Below are 17,230 nucleotides of genomic sequence, written 5' to 3'. Positions count from 1 at the left end.
ATGACCCAAACAGTCAGAAGATAATCAGCTATGAGGATAAAGATGCCCAATACCAGGTGTCACCTAGGGGAAGCCTTGTTGGCAAAGCACTAGCCCTATGCTATGCTTCTCGACACAACACCACACGCCTGGCTCTGCTGTGTAAACATTGCGACCACTTCCGTCAATCGCCCTAGTGTTTTATTACTCAGTATGTCTTTTTGAAAAGATGACACTGATTCTGCATATAAGAGATTCCTACTTCACTAAAAAGCATCCGTTTTTATCACCAAAACAGTTTTTTTTTTTTTCTATTTTGTAGGGGAATCTGAAATGAGATGCTTTCAGACCACACTCATATTTTAGAATAATGCAAGATATAAATAAATAAACAGTACTCCAATAAAATGATACTAAGTAAAGAATCTCTCTGAAGTAGGCATTCTACTCATTACGCATCGTATTTTATTGGCCACTTCCTCCTTTCAGTGAAGGCAACAATAAAGATAAATTGTTTTTCATCTTCACCCAAGGATATTTTTTTCCTTTTGTCTTCAGATAGAGTGGGAGTGAGGGAGGGATAGAGAAAGAGAGAGAAATAATCGATGTGAGATAGACATCGATCGACTGCCTCCTGCACAACCCAACCAGGGCTGGGGACCGAACCACAACCGAGGTATGTGCCCTTGACCAGAATCGAACCTGTGACTCTTTGGTCCACGGGCCAGTGCTCTAACTGCTGAGCCAAACCAGCCAGGGCAAGATAAATTTTAAAAAAATAAAAGCAGTAGTGATTATAATTTAATCTTCCTAATCAGCCAAAAAAAAAAAAATGCTGTGATTGTTAAGAAAACTCTGTGTTGGCTCTTTTGGTTTTTGTTGGTTTTTTCCCCACTCAAACTTTTGGAATGCCTTTCATTTCATGACCACTTCTCCCTTCTGTCAAAGGAGTTTTCAATTTCAGTTCTGACCTCCAAAATGCTAACTGTCTTAAGACATTTGAATCTCTATGGTTTACACTTTTTAAAATCATAAAATTGTAAAACATCAGGACCGATAAAAATATTATAGACCAACTGATTCGACTGCATGTCTTATGAATGGGAGAACTTGAAGTGAGGGACAAAATAATTTTCCAAGGCCACATAACTCATCAGTGACATGGCTGAGCCTGAAACTTGGGTCTCTGTTTTCTCAAATCCTTGGGAAACCGTTTCTGAATTTAGAAACCTCATTGATGTCAACACCATGAGAAGCACTGCAACTACTTTCCTCTTTAAAAGGTAATTGGGTCAGAGTTAGGAGTATGATCCTTGTAATGTGGAATTACCAAATATAGGTATGTCTTATTTAAAAATAACATGCCCTGGATTTATAAAACCAAGAATGGTGTGTTCCTTGCTATACCAAACCATTGTTTGCCCCCAAAATGATTCCCTTAGGAATGTCAGTAAATAATTCTCTGAGCATTTGAAGCATAATTTGATTTTTTTTTTTAAATACTTTATTGATTTTAGAGAGAAGAAAGGAGAGGGAGAGAGAGATAGAAGCATCGATGAGAGAGAACACTGGCCACCTCCTGTATGCCTCCCACTGGGGATTGGGCCCACAACCTGGGCATGTGCCCTGACTGGGAATCGAACCGTGGACCTCTTGGTGCATGGGTCAGTGCTCAACCACTGAGCCACACCGGCTGGGCGAAGCACAATTTGATTTTAAAATATTTTATTTGCATGGGGATCTCATCATCAAGAAATTGCTGTGCAATTCCCACATTAGACTCTCAACTCCCTCAGTAGTTTATTTCCTCCATGCCCAGCCTAGCAGCAAACATTTTCTAAATGAATGAATAAGAGAACAAATAAACTTTTTATTTATTTATTTATTTATTTTTATCCTCACCTGAGGACATTTTTCCATTTTTTGTTCAGGTAGAGTGGGGGGAAAGAGAGGAACAGAGAGAGAGAGAGAGAGAGAGAGAGAGAGAGAAACATCGATGTGAAAGGGACACATCGAGTGGCTGCCACCCGCACAACCGACCAGGGCCGGGGACAAACTGCAACCGAGGTATGCGCCCCTAGTAGGGGCCAAACCTGGGTCTCTCAGGACCACAGGCCGACGCTCTAACCGCTGAGCCAAACCAGCCAGGGCACAAATAAACTTTTTAAAAACACCTACTATATAAGTAAGAGTGAGCCAGTATAGCCCTGGCCAGTTTGGCTCAGCGGTTAGAGCATTGGCCTGCAGACCGCGGGGTCGAGGGTTGAGGGTCCCAGTCAAGGGCACATACCTGGGTTGCAGTTTGATCCCTGACCCTGGTTGGAGTCATGCAGGAGGCAACTAATCGATGTGTCTCTCTCACTGATGTCTCTCTCTCTCCCTCCCTCCCTCCCTCCCTTCCACTCTAAAAATCAATGGAAAAATATCCTCGGGTGAGGATTTAATAATAAAAAGAGCCAGTATATTTACAAACCTGTGTATCTAAATTGCTTATTTATTTATTTATTTTTTAATGCAAAACTGTCAAGCCAATAGGCATCCCAGAATCTTAGAGGATGTTCCCAGCGACTCAAGATTAGAAGGAATTTAGCTGTTGACACTGCTGGACAAGGAATTTTTATGACCACATTCAGAAAGTCAATAAGTCAAGTTTATTGTCTATTTAGAGGCAGATGTGTCCTGTAGTTAACATCTATGACTAGCAGAGGAGTAAATAAAACGCCAGGTCTCCGAGGTGGGGGGAAGAGTTCACTCACTTCCTGTGCCGGCTGGCTCCTGCCTTCTGCCTGACCACTGACCGTCCTTCTATCCCTCCAGCCAGTTTTGTTCATCCTGGAACAGACCAAGTGGCAGATGTGGACGGATCAAGGCAAATCTGTCCCTTCCCTCGTGACAGCCAGAGCACGGATAGCCTGGTAATGAAGAGTGGTAACCTTATCCTGGCACACAATGGCCAGTGTGTAACTCTCATCGTAATTCATTACTAGATCATTACAGGCCGAGCCACTTCACCTCAGAGTCAACTTCCGTCTCTGTGAAGTGGTGATAATGCTTCACAGTGTGCAGAGGTTTCTGGTTGCAGACAAGAAGGCCCTCTGTGAGCTCCCCGTACTGCAGCATTGCCAGCCTCTCAGTCCCGAGCGCGCAGGGCCCGGCCTCCCCAGCGTGCGGTGCGCGTAGCTTTTCTCATCTGGCTCCTGCTGTTTCCGCCCTGGAAATGCAGGAGACGGGGGAGGGACAGGTGACCCGCTAGTTCTCCAGAAGGTGGAAATCAGACTCCAGCCCCTTTCTTTCAGTATCGAACTAAATAGACTTCGGTGTCGGCTAAATATGAGCTTACCATGACCTGAGGCCCATTTAATTTTCTGTTCCGCGCGTTTCCTCTCTGGCGAGAAAACAAAGGGGAAAGGGAGCATTATCCCTAAGTTCAGTGTTATTTCTGTATTTCTTTATTCAGTCCTTCGATTAAAAAATGCCCAAAACATCCCGATTCCAAAGGTAAAATAGAGCAGTGTGCCAAATATGTATTAATTGATTTAATTGGGCAGTAGCTTATTTTCCTTTTAAAACAACAGCACTTTATAGATTTTCAAATGTAACAAATGTTCAACACCGTAAAACACAAAAGAATAAAAACAAAAACAGAATTTGCTTGTAACATCATCACCTGATCCTAACTCCCTACTAATATTTAGTATGTTTGATTCCAGAATATGTATTTTAATCCTCACCTGAAGATATTTTTGCCTTTGGTTTTAAGAGAAAGTAGAAGGGAGGGAAGGAGAGAGAGAGAGAAACATCAGTGTGAGAAAGACACATCAATTGGTTGCCTCCCACACATGCCCCAACCTGGGATAGGGATTGAACCCACAACCCAGGTACATGCCTTTGACTGAGAATCGAACCACGGCCTTTAATGCAAGGGCTTATGCTCTAACCACTGAGCAACACTGGCCAGGGCTGATTCCAGAATTTTTTATTGTTGCATATTCATACTTTTGCAAAAATGGCCTTTCCCTTTATAACTATTAACAGAGACTGCTTTTACTTTAATGCTGTGTTTTAATTTTTTTTTTTTAATTCTCACCCGAGGATATGTTTTTATTGATTTTTAGAGAGAGAAGAAGGGGGCCTTGGCAGGGTGGCTCTGTTGGTTGGAGCATCTTCCCATATACCAAAAGGCTGTGGGTACGATATCTGGTCGGAGCGCATACAGGAGGCATCGCTTTCTCTCCGTCTCTCTCCCTCTCTCACATAAATAAATAAACAAACAGACATCTTCTCGTGAGCATTGGGGGGGGGGGGGGGGCTTCCTAAAAAAAAAAGTAAAAATACTCTCTCTGTGATGTTTTTAAGTACATTTAAAAATATCCAAGAATCAACCATGAAAAACACAGCAAAATTCTATCAAAATGTTCTCTTTTTTTCAAGTTCACTTTCCTTTTTGGAAAAAATAAAAACCAGTGACGTTTTGGCAAATAGTCGTTCTTTTCATAGTCCCAGCTTGATAATCTAATAAGGGAGCTTTTCAGATACATATTTCATTATGGAAAAGAAAAGAACAAAAAGGCATGTTGAGGGCACTCAGTCCCTGTCTGCAGAGGTTGAGCATTGAAATAGATAAACAGCAGTAAGTAACATTTTGCTATTTCAGATTAGGAAGTAATTGCAGATTAATTTAACACAGTTGCAGTCATTCTGAAACAACTTTGAAGCCTCCTATTTTTGATTTCTGTTTTTTTAAGCTGTGAAATTAAGATTTTGATCTGAAAACTCAATATAGTTTAAGTGCCATTTCATTTTATGAACTTAATATGATGGTTTCATTCTCTACTTCTTCATACACTTTTTCCAAAGCACATAATTAGCATCTCATTATTATCTGTTCTACTTTTTAAAATATATTTTTATTGATTTTAGAGAGAGAGGGAAAGAGAGAGACACCAATGAGAGAGAACCATTGATCGGCTGCCTCCTGCCCACCTCCTATGGGGGATCAAGCCCATAACCTGAGCATGTACCCTGACTGGGAATCGAACCAGCAACCTCTTGGTGCATGGGACGACACTCAACCAACTGAGCCACACCGGCCAGGGCTATAGTATTTTTTAAATGTATCTGTACCCCACAATGTAATATTTTATCATTGTAAAACACTCTTTCTCACGCATGGATCTTACCTCCTCAACTTCTTTAAAAGTTCTCTGAACGTCTCACTAGATCCATAGACATCTCCTCTGTACACATGGTTTACTGGTTTGTCAAATTTCATTTTTATGTGCAGAAGGAAAGAATCTCCCTTTGTCCTCCTCTGTGCGCACTGTATTGTTCGCCTCACAGACGTGTATCTTTCGCTGCCGGCTTCACCTCTGTGTAGGGCAGGAGGATTTGTCTCTGTCTTAGAGATGAGGAAACTGGAGTCTGATAGGTTCGGTAAATTCCTCAAGATGACACAAGCTAAGCCTGAGCTGAAACCAGGTCTTCAGATTCCAAAAACCAGGGTGCTTTCTCCTGTACCCTGCAGGTGTTCTGTCTAGGTGACTTTTCCAGCAATATAATGTTTTGAAAGCTGGTTTTTCTTTTTAAGATTTCTTTTTCTTTTCCTTTCTTTCTTATTTTTACTCCATTTAGGCAGAAATCTTTCTTCAATAGTAGGTTATATACTTTCTAATCTAAGTTAGTTTGGGGTTTGGTTTTGGGATGACTTAGTTTGGATGATTTCTGGAGGGGCTGAGAAACCACTGACCACACTTGCCATGAATGTCTGAATTAAGAGTCAGTAGGCTTGTGAGTCTGAAGGGGGCTCCTGTGAATAAAGTGAATGGAAGATTTGGTATCAAATGTGGATGCTGAGAAGACTTCATTCTAATTCTTTGCTGACTTCAGAGATCATATACATATATACATTACTCATCAATTTTGAAGCTGGTGCTTTTTTCTTTTAATTCATGTGAAATTATAAGGAAAGATCCCCCCCCCCCGCCCTCGGGTCATTCTGCTATTTAGTTAAAGTCATTAGAGACCAAGAGCTTGACATCTGGTTGGAGCTCAGTAAATAATACTTGAGTGAATTAAGAAACAAATGAGGCCTCTTACAAAATACATTGACATTATGGTTGAGAGTCTTGTTATATGATTAAGTAACTATGGTCAGTAAAGTGATGTTTTTCTCCAAAACCATTATGATGAGTCCAATATGATTGTGTCAGTCCTGAAATAACACTCCCAAGGCAACCACAAATTACCATCCTAGGAAGCAGGATCCTTGACTAAGATACTTTGTACAGTTTGCGTGCCCTGAATGGTTGGCCAACTGTCAGAAAATAGAATTAATCAAAACACTCTATGCCTCAGACATTCCATATAATATAGATGATACTTGAGTGTATGAATGTTGAAATTTGTGGAAAAGTTAGGATTTGTGTTAAATTCATTTGCTGATCTATCGAATGATATGGATTACAACATCAAATAATACAGGTAAGTATTTTACTATTGACATGCTTTTGTGGAAATAGCCCTAAGAAACCTGTTTCTTTTCCCAGTGAAAGAGGTAATATAGTCCAACTTGATAGTGAAACCTGACATAAGACAGGGGCATACATTCTTAACAAATAAAGTCATTAAAACTTTCAGTTTAAACTTCAGCTCATTTGTTCAAGGCAGCGCCCCTGGGGCCCCTGTTTGAACAGCACACAGCTAGGTTAGATTTAGGAGGCAGATTTTTCATTAGCTTCTTTTGAAAGATGCCTGGAGTCAAATCCCTTGAAGAATTCTCCTACCTACCAAAAAATCGTTGCTGCTCTGTTGGGTGGGTGAGAGGGATGATTAAGCTACAAGGAAGCGGCGGCTGGAGGCAGCTGGGAAATGGGGGTGGTAAAGATAAACCAGTCAATGTGACTGGAAACCCACCCAGGATGGAAATGGGGGAAAGAAGGATTAAAAGTGAAATCTCAGACGGCTGTCTCACATCAGAGTATTTTAGTCAAATTTTGTGACTCCTATGAGAGGAAATAATAAACATCTTTTCGGCTTAAAAAAGGGGGGGGCACTATTTCATGCAAATGTAAATGAGTATCTGAGCAATAAAGTGTTTTGATTGGAGGTGTTTTTTTCTCAGATTATCTTTGGTTTATTTTCTTCTTAAGTAGACTTTAGGGAGGAAAGTGAGTAAATCTCAGGTATCCATGTAGATAGAACAGTGTAACCACCCAGATTAAGATTTAGAACTGCTCTGGCTCTCCAGATGGCTCCTTCCTCGGTCCCCGTCAGTACCCCCCACAGGTGCCAGTGTTCTGAGCTTTGGCATCGCAGATGCGCTTTACTGTCGGTAACTTCGTGGGAATCACACAGAATGTGCTTTGTGTCTGGCACCTTTCCCCAGCACTTTCTCTGAGACACACAGATGTGTGTGCACCATCATTCTTTTTCATCACCGTATGGCTATTCATTTATTTTATCTTCATAAAATCAATAAAGAAGAGAGAAATCGTGTTGGAAGGGGAGAGGAAAATGCGGGGTCATAAACCATTTGTATTCAGTTCTAGAATACCACTGTCTCTCCATTTTCACATGAGTTATGAATTCCTGTTCGTCATGATTTGGGCTTCATCTGTTAACAAAGATTCAAGCAGAATTTACCACGCTGTCCAGTGTGATAGCCGCTAGCTACATGTGGCTACCTAAGTTAAAGTTTAAATTAATTAAATTAAAATAATAATTCAGTTCCTTGGTTGCACTCGCCACATTTCAGATGCTCAAGTAGCCACCTGTGGCTGGTAGTTACCACACTGCATGGTGCAGAAGTGGAAGGTTTTTTTCCATTATTGCAGAAAGTTCCTTTGGACAGTGCTGTTTAGAAAGCTGGCGGTTAGCTCCCTTCCTTATCATCTGACTCTTTTCCAGACAGAAGGATGTTAGGGTGAGTTTTATTTATTTATTTTTCATAGTAAATAATCATTTACAGCTGAACCTTGAACGGAGTGGAGGTTAGGAGCACTGACCCCCATGCAGTAAAAAATTCTCTTGTAACTTTTGACTTCCCTAGAACTTAAGTTTTCCAGGACCCCCCACAGATACCAAAATCCGAGGATGCTCAAATCCCCTATATAAACTGGTACAGATGTGCATACAGTCGGCCTGCACATCTGTGGACTCCCAATCGCAGGTCAAAACCAGTACAGATATTTATTGGGGGAAAAATCTGCATATAAGTTGAACTGCATACTTCAAATCCCTGTTCAAAGGTCAACTGCAGTTCTGCGGTTCTCAGACCACGATGTTACAAGCTTCTGTTCCCTGCATTATCCTGCCACTTTAGGGGAAAAAAATGCTCTCCCACTTTGGGGCCTCGGCAGTACTGGTTGGAGCCCTCCCTCCTGCATGCCACTATGTGTGGACTTGTCATCTCTCAGGTCTCAGCTCAGACTGCCTCCAGTGAACCGTCCCCACCCTCCTCCCTGCCCTCAAGCCTGGGGTACTGTCTCCTTGATTAAGCGACCATAGTACCCTGGCCTTCCCCTGCCTGGTAGTAGGTGCGTGTTCTCTGGCTTCTCCTCCCACTGAACAGCAAGCCTAGTAAGGCCAAGGACCAGTCTGTCACGTTCACTGTTCCATATCCATCTTTGGTACAGTGCCTGGCACATAGGAGCTGTTCATAAATGAGGAAGGAAGGCACAGTGATCTGCACGAGGAAGGGGCAATAACCGAGCAGCTGAGTGTCAGGGCGGGCTCGTCTCCCCAGGGTGAGGAGTGTGTTCCAGAAGGGGTTTCATCAGGGACAGCCTGCTGTCTGGCCACCTTTCAGAACCCACACGAGTGTCCAGCCGTTTCTTCAGTAGTTGATGCAATCTAAGCCATTTGCACCCCCTCTGGTTAAAGTTGATGGTTTGCATTTGATCAGGAGTAATAGAAAAAGGCATGCCAATTGACCTCATGATGGGTGAGTGAGTCAAGGGAAGGACGGACAGGAAAGTAGAGTTGAAGAATGATGACAAAACTGATAGAAAATTCTGCTTCATCTGTCAGCCAGCAGCTGTCTTTGGCATCATGGGCCACGTGTCACCAAGCCAAATGACCTCATGGGGAGGCAGTCGGGGAAAGCAAGGGGTGGGGTATTCTATCAAGACAGAAATCCCAACTCAAGCTCATTTTTAAAATAAACTTATTTTCCCAAGTAACAGGGAATCGAGCGATAGGAGGCTCAGCCGGTTGATTTGGTGTCCCAACAATGTCAGTGGGGAGCCGGGCTCCCTCCGGCTCTCAGTTGGCCATTCTGAGCACTGGCCTCCTCCTCAGGCTGCTAGGGAAATGGCTGCTGCAGGCCAGACATCCATCTGGGACCTTAGTGTCTAGATGAAGAAGAGCAGGCGTCAGTCCCGGCCACAGGTGAGGAAGGGGGTTTCCAGAGCTGTGAGATACAGCTTCTGGAGTAGACGCAGGAGCTACCGAGGGCCCCGCCAGCGCCAAGGCCCCCAGCCCCAATGATCCTCCCCCAGCCCCAGCCTGTGGCTTTTCAAAGAACTTTCAGCCTGCACCAACACAGAAAATACTGAATGAAAACTCTTGACTCCTGTAGCTAATACCAGCTAATGCCTTCGAAGTGACCCTAACTAAGGGGACATACAGAACAGGAAAAGCTCCCAGGAGGAGCTGGGAGGGCTCCCAAGAGACGAGGCAGCCTGAGCCCAGCCATCAGGAAACTCCCCCCTTGCCCTTCGGGGTTAATCCCCTCCCCAACCACAGCTGAAGAAACACGGTTTTAATTTTAAAGTTAGCAATATCCATACATTTATGATTTACAATGTAAATGGTATATATTCCGAGAAATCTGGAATCCTTCAACCGATCAGTTATGCTTTTTTTTTTCTCCTTCTAGATAGACCTCGCAGTGTTAGAGCTGTGCTGAATGAGGTCACAGTCTAACTACAGTATTAACCCTGCAAATCTGTTCATTTTCGCCTGAGCACCCTCAGGCAGAATATAGAATGTGTCCAATTGAAAAACTATTACAGACACTGCAGTGTGCTCTGATGGGCTGTTATAACAGGGAGGGGGTGGAGGGGGATATCTGTAGTCAGGAAATCATTTTCTAAAAGGAAGCCAGGTAGTGTGTATCTCTTAAAAGCAGGGGTCATATGATAGCATTTTCAAAGGAAAAATGTGTTTTCCGCCCTCCACATTTTAAAATGCGACTCTTAATATTTCTGAACCTAAACTGTTTTCTATTTCCTACCAACCATGTTTTTGTTTTTTGGTTTTCTCCCCCTACCCAACACCTCTTTAACTACTAACTTACTTTCTCTGTGTTATAAATATCCTTTGGGGTTTTTCAATGCCTACTGTGCATTATTGAAAATATCCAGGAACATATAAAGAATAATTAGTGAACATCCATGAACCCATCACTCAACCCAAAAAACAAAACATTCACTCTTTTTCTGTGACTGCTGGGTTCCGTTTAATTCAGCATGGAGACAAACACGGCACAGGTGGTCAGCATTTTGTGCAAAGGCACAGTCACCACCCCGCTCACAGTACACGCCTGGTTTCAGAAAGCAGGGGCATCCGCTGTCTTGCCTGGACATGTAAGTAGTCTAACAGTTATGCCCCCAGGTAACTCCTAAAGCTATTTCAGATCATAAAATCTATGGCTCTGTGTGTGTGTGTGTGTTATTTATTGTTGACAGTATTACAGATGTCCCCCATTTTCCTCCCCTTTTCCCCCTCTCCACCCAGCCCCTGCCCAACCCCAAACCTTCCCTGTGCTGTTGTCTGTGTCCATGAGTTATGATCATTTATGCATATATGTTCTTTGATTAATCTCCAAATCTATGATATTTTGCAAATTTATATTTTATCATGCTGGGTTTTAAGGTACAAAAATTAGATGACTTCCCCTTTGTAATCTCCATCAAAGGCATTTTTCAGAACCCCTTTATTAGGCCTCATCCCTGACTTTGGCCCACATTGTCTGCATGTTTGAAAACAATCTCTGGCTATGTTATATATCTGAGACTATACTTGTGGTGTTCAGAATTCAGACATAAATGCTCTTTTAGCTTATTCCTCAATTATAGACTTCAAATATCTGACGCCTTCATTGAGGGCCCGAGACCTGACTTGCCTGTGGTTTGGGCTCTAGAAGCAATCAGCCATGTTTGGAGAGTGTTTGAAATATTTGTAATGTCTCCATGGAAAGGATGCAATACTTCATTTTCTCAAAGAGCACAGTTTCTTGTACATGGTTCTGCTGCCACTGTGTGATCTCCTCCTGCTCTGTGTGCTCATGTCGCACCTCTGCCTGTGGGATTAAACATTGCACATGGACATCTGTCCCTGTTCCACCCCGGGGACCTGGTCTCTTCAAGAGTCCATACAGAAGAGCAACTTGCTTGCAGCTCTGAAGCACAGGCTTCTCACTGGAGGGTACAGTCGTCCTCCCTCAACTGCAGGGGATGCCTGGCGCTACAGATAATACCAAACCCTATACACACTGTGCCTTTCCTTATACGCATGTACGTATGATAAAGTTGGGGCCATTAAGTAAAATAGGGTTACCTGAACACAAGCACTGCCGTACTGTGACAGCCAGCCCGATAGGAGGTCACCTGATGGGTGGGCAGTGTCTACAGCGTGTGCATCCTGTGACCACGGAGTGGGATGGAGAGAGACTTCTTCATGATGCTCAGGATGACACACAACTTAAAACCTATGAACTGTTTATTTCTAGGATTTTCCATTTCATATTTTCAGACTGTGGTTGGCTGTGGGTTTTGAAACCGTGGAAAATGAGACCATAAATAGGAGGGACTCTTGTACGCTTTTTTCAAAGCATCCCAAGACCCAGTCTTACAGGGAGAGACACAGGAAACAAAGGGTGGAGTGTGGATAGATTTTTTTTTTTCACCAGTTGACAGATAAACTGAAGGCACCTGTTTACATGGTTGCTGTATGTGAGCTGATGGCTAGACCAGTCATGCCCCTTTTCCTAATTTGAAAAATAGAAATTGAAGAAAACATTTTGTAGAACACAGGGCCAAAAGAGTCTGTATTTACTTCAATTGCATCGCAGTAAGGAAGTTTTTCAAGAGAAGGATGAAGCATACATATTTCATTTAGATGTGTACTGTTTTAAGTGCTGAGTGTCTTTTCATTGGGAATGAATAGTATTTCTCCACATGCGTTTCCCAGTTGTTAAATGCGAGAATTCATGAGTAGAACTTGTCATCGTGCTCAGAATGATTTGAAACGAACATTAGTTCAGCTCCTTGGTTCTGAGCACGGGAAGTTTCCCTTTGTTACAGAATTTGTTTTTCTAACATTCATTATAACAAAAGTGAGAGCTTGCTGATTTTATTGCCCAGCGAGTATCATGAGCTCTAGTCACTGGCTTATTCCTTATGATGTATGTTTCCTGTCTTTCTCTCCACTGAAAAAGAAGACATGTCTAACTTGCTTATCTCTCTGTAGGACAGTCGGCCCAATATGTCAAGACCTCTGATCACTAGATCTCCTGCATCTCCACTGAACAACCAAGGCATTCCTACTCCAGCACAGCTCACAAAATCCAATGCACCCGTCCACATCGACGTGGGCGGCCACATGTACACCAGCAGCCTGGCCACCCTCACCAAATACCCCGAATCGAGGTAATTAAAACAAAACGGAAAGATCACACTCAAGTGCATGTATTTGATGACCTAACTGTTTTTCCTTTGACCAGCATAGCAGCGTGGCCTCACCGGGGTCAGGGGTAGGACATGAAAGCGCCATACGGGCCACGCTGCTCCCAAGGCCGCTCTTGGACGTGCTGTAAATTGTCTGCAAGTCAGGGCTTGACCCGCCACTCAGCCAAGGGCATGTGAGAAGGGAGCTCTGTGCTATTTCTCTCCGCGAAGAACTTCATCGTTTTTTAGTACGAAAAGGACAATGATTTCTACCCCAGATCTTTCTTTTGTCCTTTCCTAAAACATACTTGCTTACCCGTTCTTAGAGTTTTATAGGTGATCACTTGTTCTACCAACCTGTGAACGAGGGGAAAAAATAAGACTGTTGTCAGTGAGGCGGTATATTTAGAACAGTATGCAAAAGTCTAGGAAGCCAAGATAGTCACGTAAAAAAAAAAGAAAAGAGAGCCCTGGCTGGTTTGGCTCAGCAGTTAGAGCTTTGGCCCACGGTCCAGAGAGACCCGGGTTCAGTTCCCAATAGGGGCATGTATCTCAGTTGCAGGTTGGGGTCCTGTGGGTGGCAACCACTCGATGTGTCTCTCTCACATCAATGTTTCTCTCTTCCTCCCTTTCTCCCTCCCACTTTATCTGAAGATAAATGCAAAAATGTCCTTGGGTGAGGATAAAAAAAAAGAAGAGAAATGGAACTTATGAGAGCTCAAGGCAGATAAGTGAATTTGGGGAGTGTATGAGGGGGAGTGGTTTACACCAGGCAGTGTACGCTGTGCTTGCGCCCTGCCCCCCATGCCCCACACACCCACTGTAAAGGAGTCAATCCCAAGGGAACGATCGACTGTACCCTCCTGGGACAGCCCTCCTGGCTCTGCCTAGATTTGGGGGCTATACCCAAATCCCACAAGGGAATGTATCTTCACCAGCTCTGCTGCTGGATAGGGAAGGAGAGATGAGTCATGTGGGCTTATGTCAGGATAAAGGGAGTTTCTGTTTCAGGAGGACACCGGTTGTATTTTCAAGACTCTCTTACAAAGTGACAGCTTATAGCTTCAGTAGACTGCACTGACTTAAAAATCTCTGTCACCTTGGTAACTGCATAAAGACTGGTTTTTATTTTTCTTTAGTGACTCTCACTCCACTACCTGGTATTTTATGAAATAATGTGAAGGTTGAGAAGAAAGATGAAATATTTTCCCACTTGATTTCCAGATTTAATGTCTACAATGAAAATGATATGATTTTTAAAAAGGTAGATAGATGTCTATTAATTCAGTTATCCAAAATAACTATATTTCTAAATGAAATTATCATATCAATCACTTAGTATTATTGAGTCTGCCCCCCGCCCAGTGCATTGTTACTTGATAGCTATATCTCTCAAGAATACCATTGTATAAGTAGTGATCTCTTTAAAAAATATCTGTTTTCATTTCTTCTAACCTTCTGCTAATACCAGCATCAACAATAGAAAATCAGTGTGTCTTCAGATACACACTTAATTCTAAGGGACAAATCACAAAACGTACATAAGAGTCAAAAAGCAAATCCTCATCTGTAGAAGAATTCGCTGGTCTGGTCTGATGGCCTTTTGCTTCAGTCCGATTTTTCTCTTCTGATCCAGGAGGGAAGTTAATAATGACCCCATTTGCCTGGGATGGTAGCAGTCGGTTTTCTTCTGGTGCTCCTTGCGGCCGAGGGGGTGAGGGTGGGGTGTCTTCCCACCAAGGCCCTGCAGGGGGCTAGGCCTCGGGACGCTCCCTGGTATCACTTGCCCATTGGCAGTGGTTAGAGGCTCTGTTTATTCATTTCCTCTCTCTGAAATAATTTGCCATGTTAATCGTTTTGGTGCTTCACATCGTTAAAGACCTCAAATAGTGTTTCACTGGGAGAGGCTTCTTCTGGCAACGTCCCCACAGGTACTACTTTTTCATAGATATTTCTAAGACACGACTTTTTGTCCCTCATCAGCCGAACCCCGAGGTCTCGTGCATCTCGGCACTTGGTGTCTGTGCTGTCTCCAGGGGCAGCCTCTGCCAGGTGCAGCGGGTGGGCATGTGGAATGTGGCCGGCCCAAAACGCAGTGTCCTCGAATATAAAGCGTTCACGGACTTTTAAAGAGTACAGAACAGTGTAAAAGATCTCAATAATTTTTATATTGTTTTTCTGTTGGAATAATAATATATTGAGTTAAATAGAATGTCATTAAAATTAATTTCACCTGTTTCTTTTTAAATTTTTTTTTTTTTTTTTTTAATTTTCACCTGAGGATATTTTTCCACTGATTTTCAGATAGGGTAGGAGGGATGGGAGGGAGAGAGAGAGAGGAAGAGAGAGATGGAGGGAGAAAGGAACATCGATCTGAGAGAGACACATTGATTGGTTGCCTCCCCCACGACCCCGACAGGGCCTGGGATCGAACCACAACTGAGGTACGTGCCCTTGGTCGGAATCAAACCTACGACTCTTGGTCCATGGGCGGTCGCACTAACCGTTGAGCCAAACAGACCAGGGCTCTTTTTAATTTTTTAATGTGACTACTGGAAAACACAAAATTATCTATGTGTCTTGCTTTTATTTCTGTTGGACAGTGCTGAAATATATACAGATTTTTTTAAATGTATCAAATCAAGCCTACCCTTCCCCCAGCCTGATAGTTGTGCATCATATATCGTATTTCTCTTTCACCAACTTAATAAGAAAAGATAAAGTTGTTCATCTTCCTTTCCTAACCTTTCCCTGTGCTTCCTTGTCAGCAGCGTGTAACCATCTCATGGGAGCTACATCAACACTAATTTGTGGCTCTTTAGTCCCAGGTTTGAATGTGGATGCTACCATTGGCCTCATAGTCGTTTGGCCATGGATAGGTCCAATTTCTGAGCACCTGTCTTCTGTCTTGTGAAGTCGACACAAGTATGTTATCTTGCAAGGTTATTGGGGGAAGTAAATATGATTACAAAAAGCATACCATGGCCCTGGCTGGTGTGCTAAGTGGTTAGAGCGTCGGCCTGCACACCGAAGGTTTGGGGGTTCAATTCTCAGTCAAGAGCAGCTACCTGGGTTGCAGGTTCAATTCCTGGCCTGGCCAGGGTGCTTTGGGTAGGCAACCAATCAATGTGTCTCTCTCACATCACTGTTTCTCTCCCCGCCCCACCACTCCCTTCCACTCTCTCTAAAAATATCAATGAAAAAAGAAAATATCCTTGGGTGAAGATAAAAAATAAATAAAATAAAGTTTTTAAAAGGCACCCCATGGCCCTGTACCAAACACATAGTATTGCCTCTATACTTAATCTTGTGCCAAAGCCAGCAATTGTTTCTTTTCAAACTGCCTTCCAAACTCCAAATATATTTTATTCCTTCGTTTCCTAGACCATGGAAACGTCTTACTTCTGGAGTCTTGCCTGAACTACTGCCCAAGGGACTCCTCACCTGCACCTCTGGCCCCTTATCTTGAATGCCCCTATCTGTCGCAGAGCTGCTGAGCCGTTCCAAGGTCATCTGTATCTTCAGGAAATATTTTAAAGCATATGTCAAGACTCTTTGAACAAGACTTACAAAGTAATTCTGTGTCTGTTGCTTACACTCAAAGCAGATGACACTGGTTTAGATGATGTATTGACCACTACGTGTCGCTTTGCTTCCTCTTGGTTTTTGTTTTGTTTTGTTTTTGGTAAGTAATTAAATATTCATTTCAAAGCAACAATCAGTTTAAAAAGACCCACACACAAATTTTAGTAGTCAAAGATACAGGGGAAAAACAGATCTTCATGCTTTTCCCATAGATATCAGGTGTTTCTTCCAACTTCTGGGAAAATCTCTTGCATATCATCAATCCTTTTGGGATCAATCCTAGGGCATTAGAATGCTTTGGACCCTTCTCACCCTCTGGGACCATTCCCTGCCCCAATCCCAGCCCCTTTACAGCACCCTGGTTCCTCTCTCACCACCCTTTCCTTGGTGTAGCCCAGAGGAGAGGAGGGCTTTTTCTTGGTTTTGTTTTCTAGGATTTCAAGGGCAGAGTTGTAGTGTAAAAATACTAATTTGTTTGTAACAAGTGATCTTAAAAGATGTAATGTCTTTCTACAGTTTCAAAGGTCCTGTAAAGAACTTTTACTCCATTTTTAAATACTGTAAGTGATTTTTAAAATTCAGTCTCTATTTACTGCTGCCTTGGCTAAAGACCACCTTTACAACAGTGTCACCAGAAAGTGCTATGATGGACCCCCTGGCTAAACTTCAAAAGCATTAAAAGGCCTTATGAAGCCTTTCCCAAGCACATAAAACAGGAATCTCTGCTATTTTCTTAAGAGATTCTGATTTTCACCATGTGGCTTTGAACACTAAAGTGTATGGTTCCTCCAAGCAAATATAGGCCTCTTCCTCAGTGAATGTTCCATCTCTATCATAATGGCCATTCCACCAAAAGAAAATACCTTTGATCTTCATTTCTTTAGTTACCAAGGTCAACTAGTTCTCCTGTGTGTGCATCCATGTGCTTTTTTGTTTGTTTTTTGGTGGTGGTTGTTTTTTTGTTTTTGGCTTGTAAGCCCTGGCTGAGTAGGGATTCA

General features: G+C 42.8%; 1 protein-coding gene across 3 annotated transcripts in view; it reads left to right on the top strand.

Moving 5' to 3' along the window:
- The window catches only part of KCTD1 (potassium channel tetramerization domain containing 1), a 192,924-nt gene that overhangs the window by 137,526 nt on the left and 38,168 nt on the right, over positions 1–17,230 (top strand). For all 3 annotated transcript variants that reach the window (XM_036245904.1, XM_036245905.1, XM_036245903.1), the window contains exon 2: positions 12,451–12,629. In XM_036245904.1, coding sequence (XP_036101797.1) covers positions 12,451–12,629 — 179 coding nt within the window. The remainder of the gene's footprint in view (positions 1–12,450; positions 12,630–17,230) is intronic.

This window comes from Molossus molossus, unplaced genomic scaffold, assembly GCF_014108415.1.
Source record: "Molossus molossus isolate mMolMol1 unplaced genomic scaffold, mMolMol1.p scaffold_m16_p_6, whole genome shotgun sequence".
NCBI lineage: Eukaryota > Metazoa > Chordata > Mammalia > Chiroptera > Molossidae > Molossus > Molossus molossus.
Note: the sequence above shows the minus strand (reverse complement) of the source record. Positions and strands in the feature narration are given on the sequence as shown.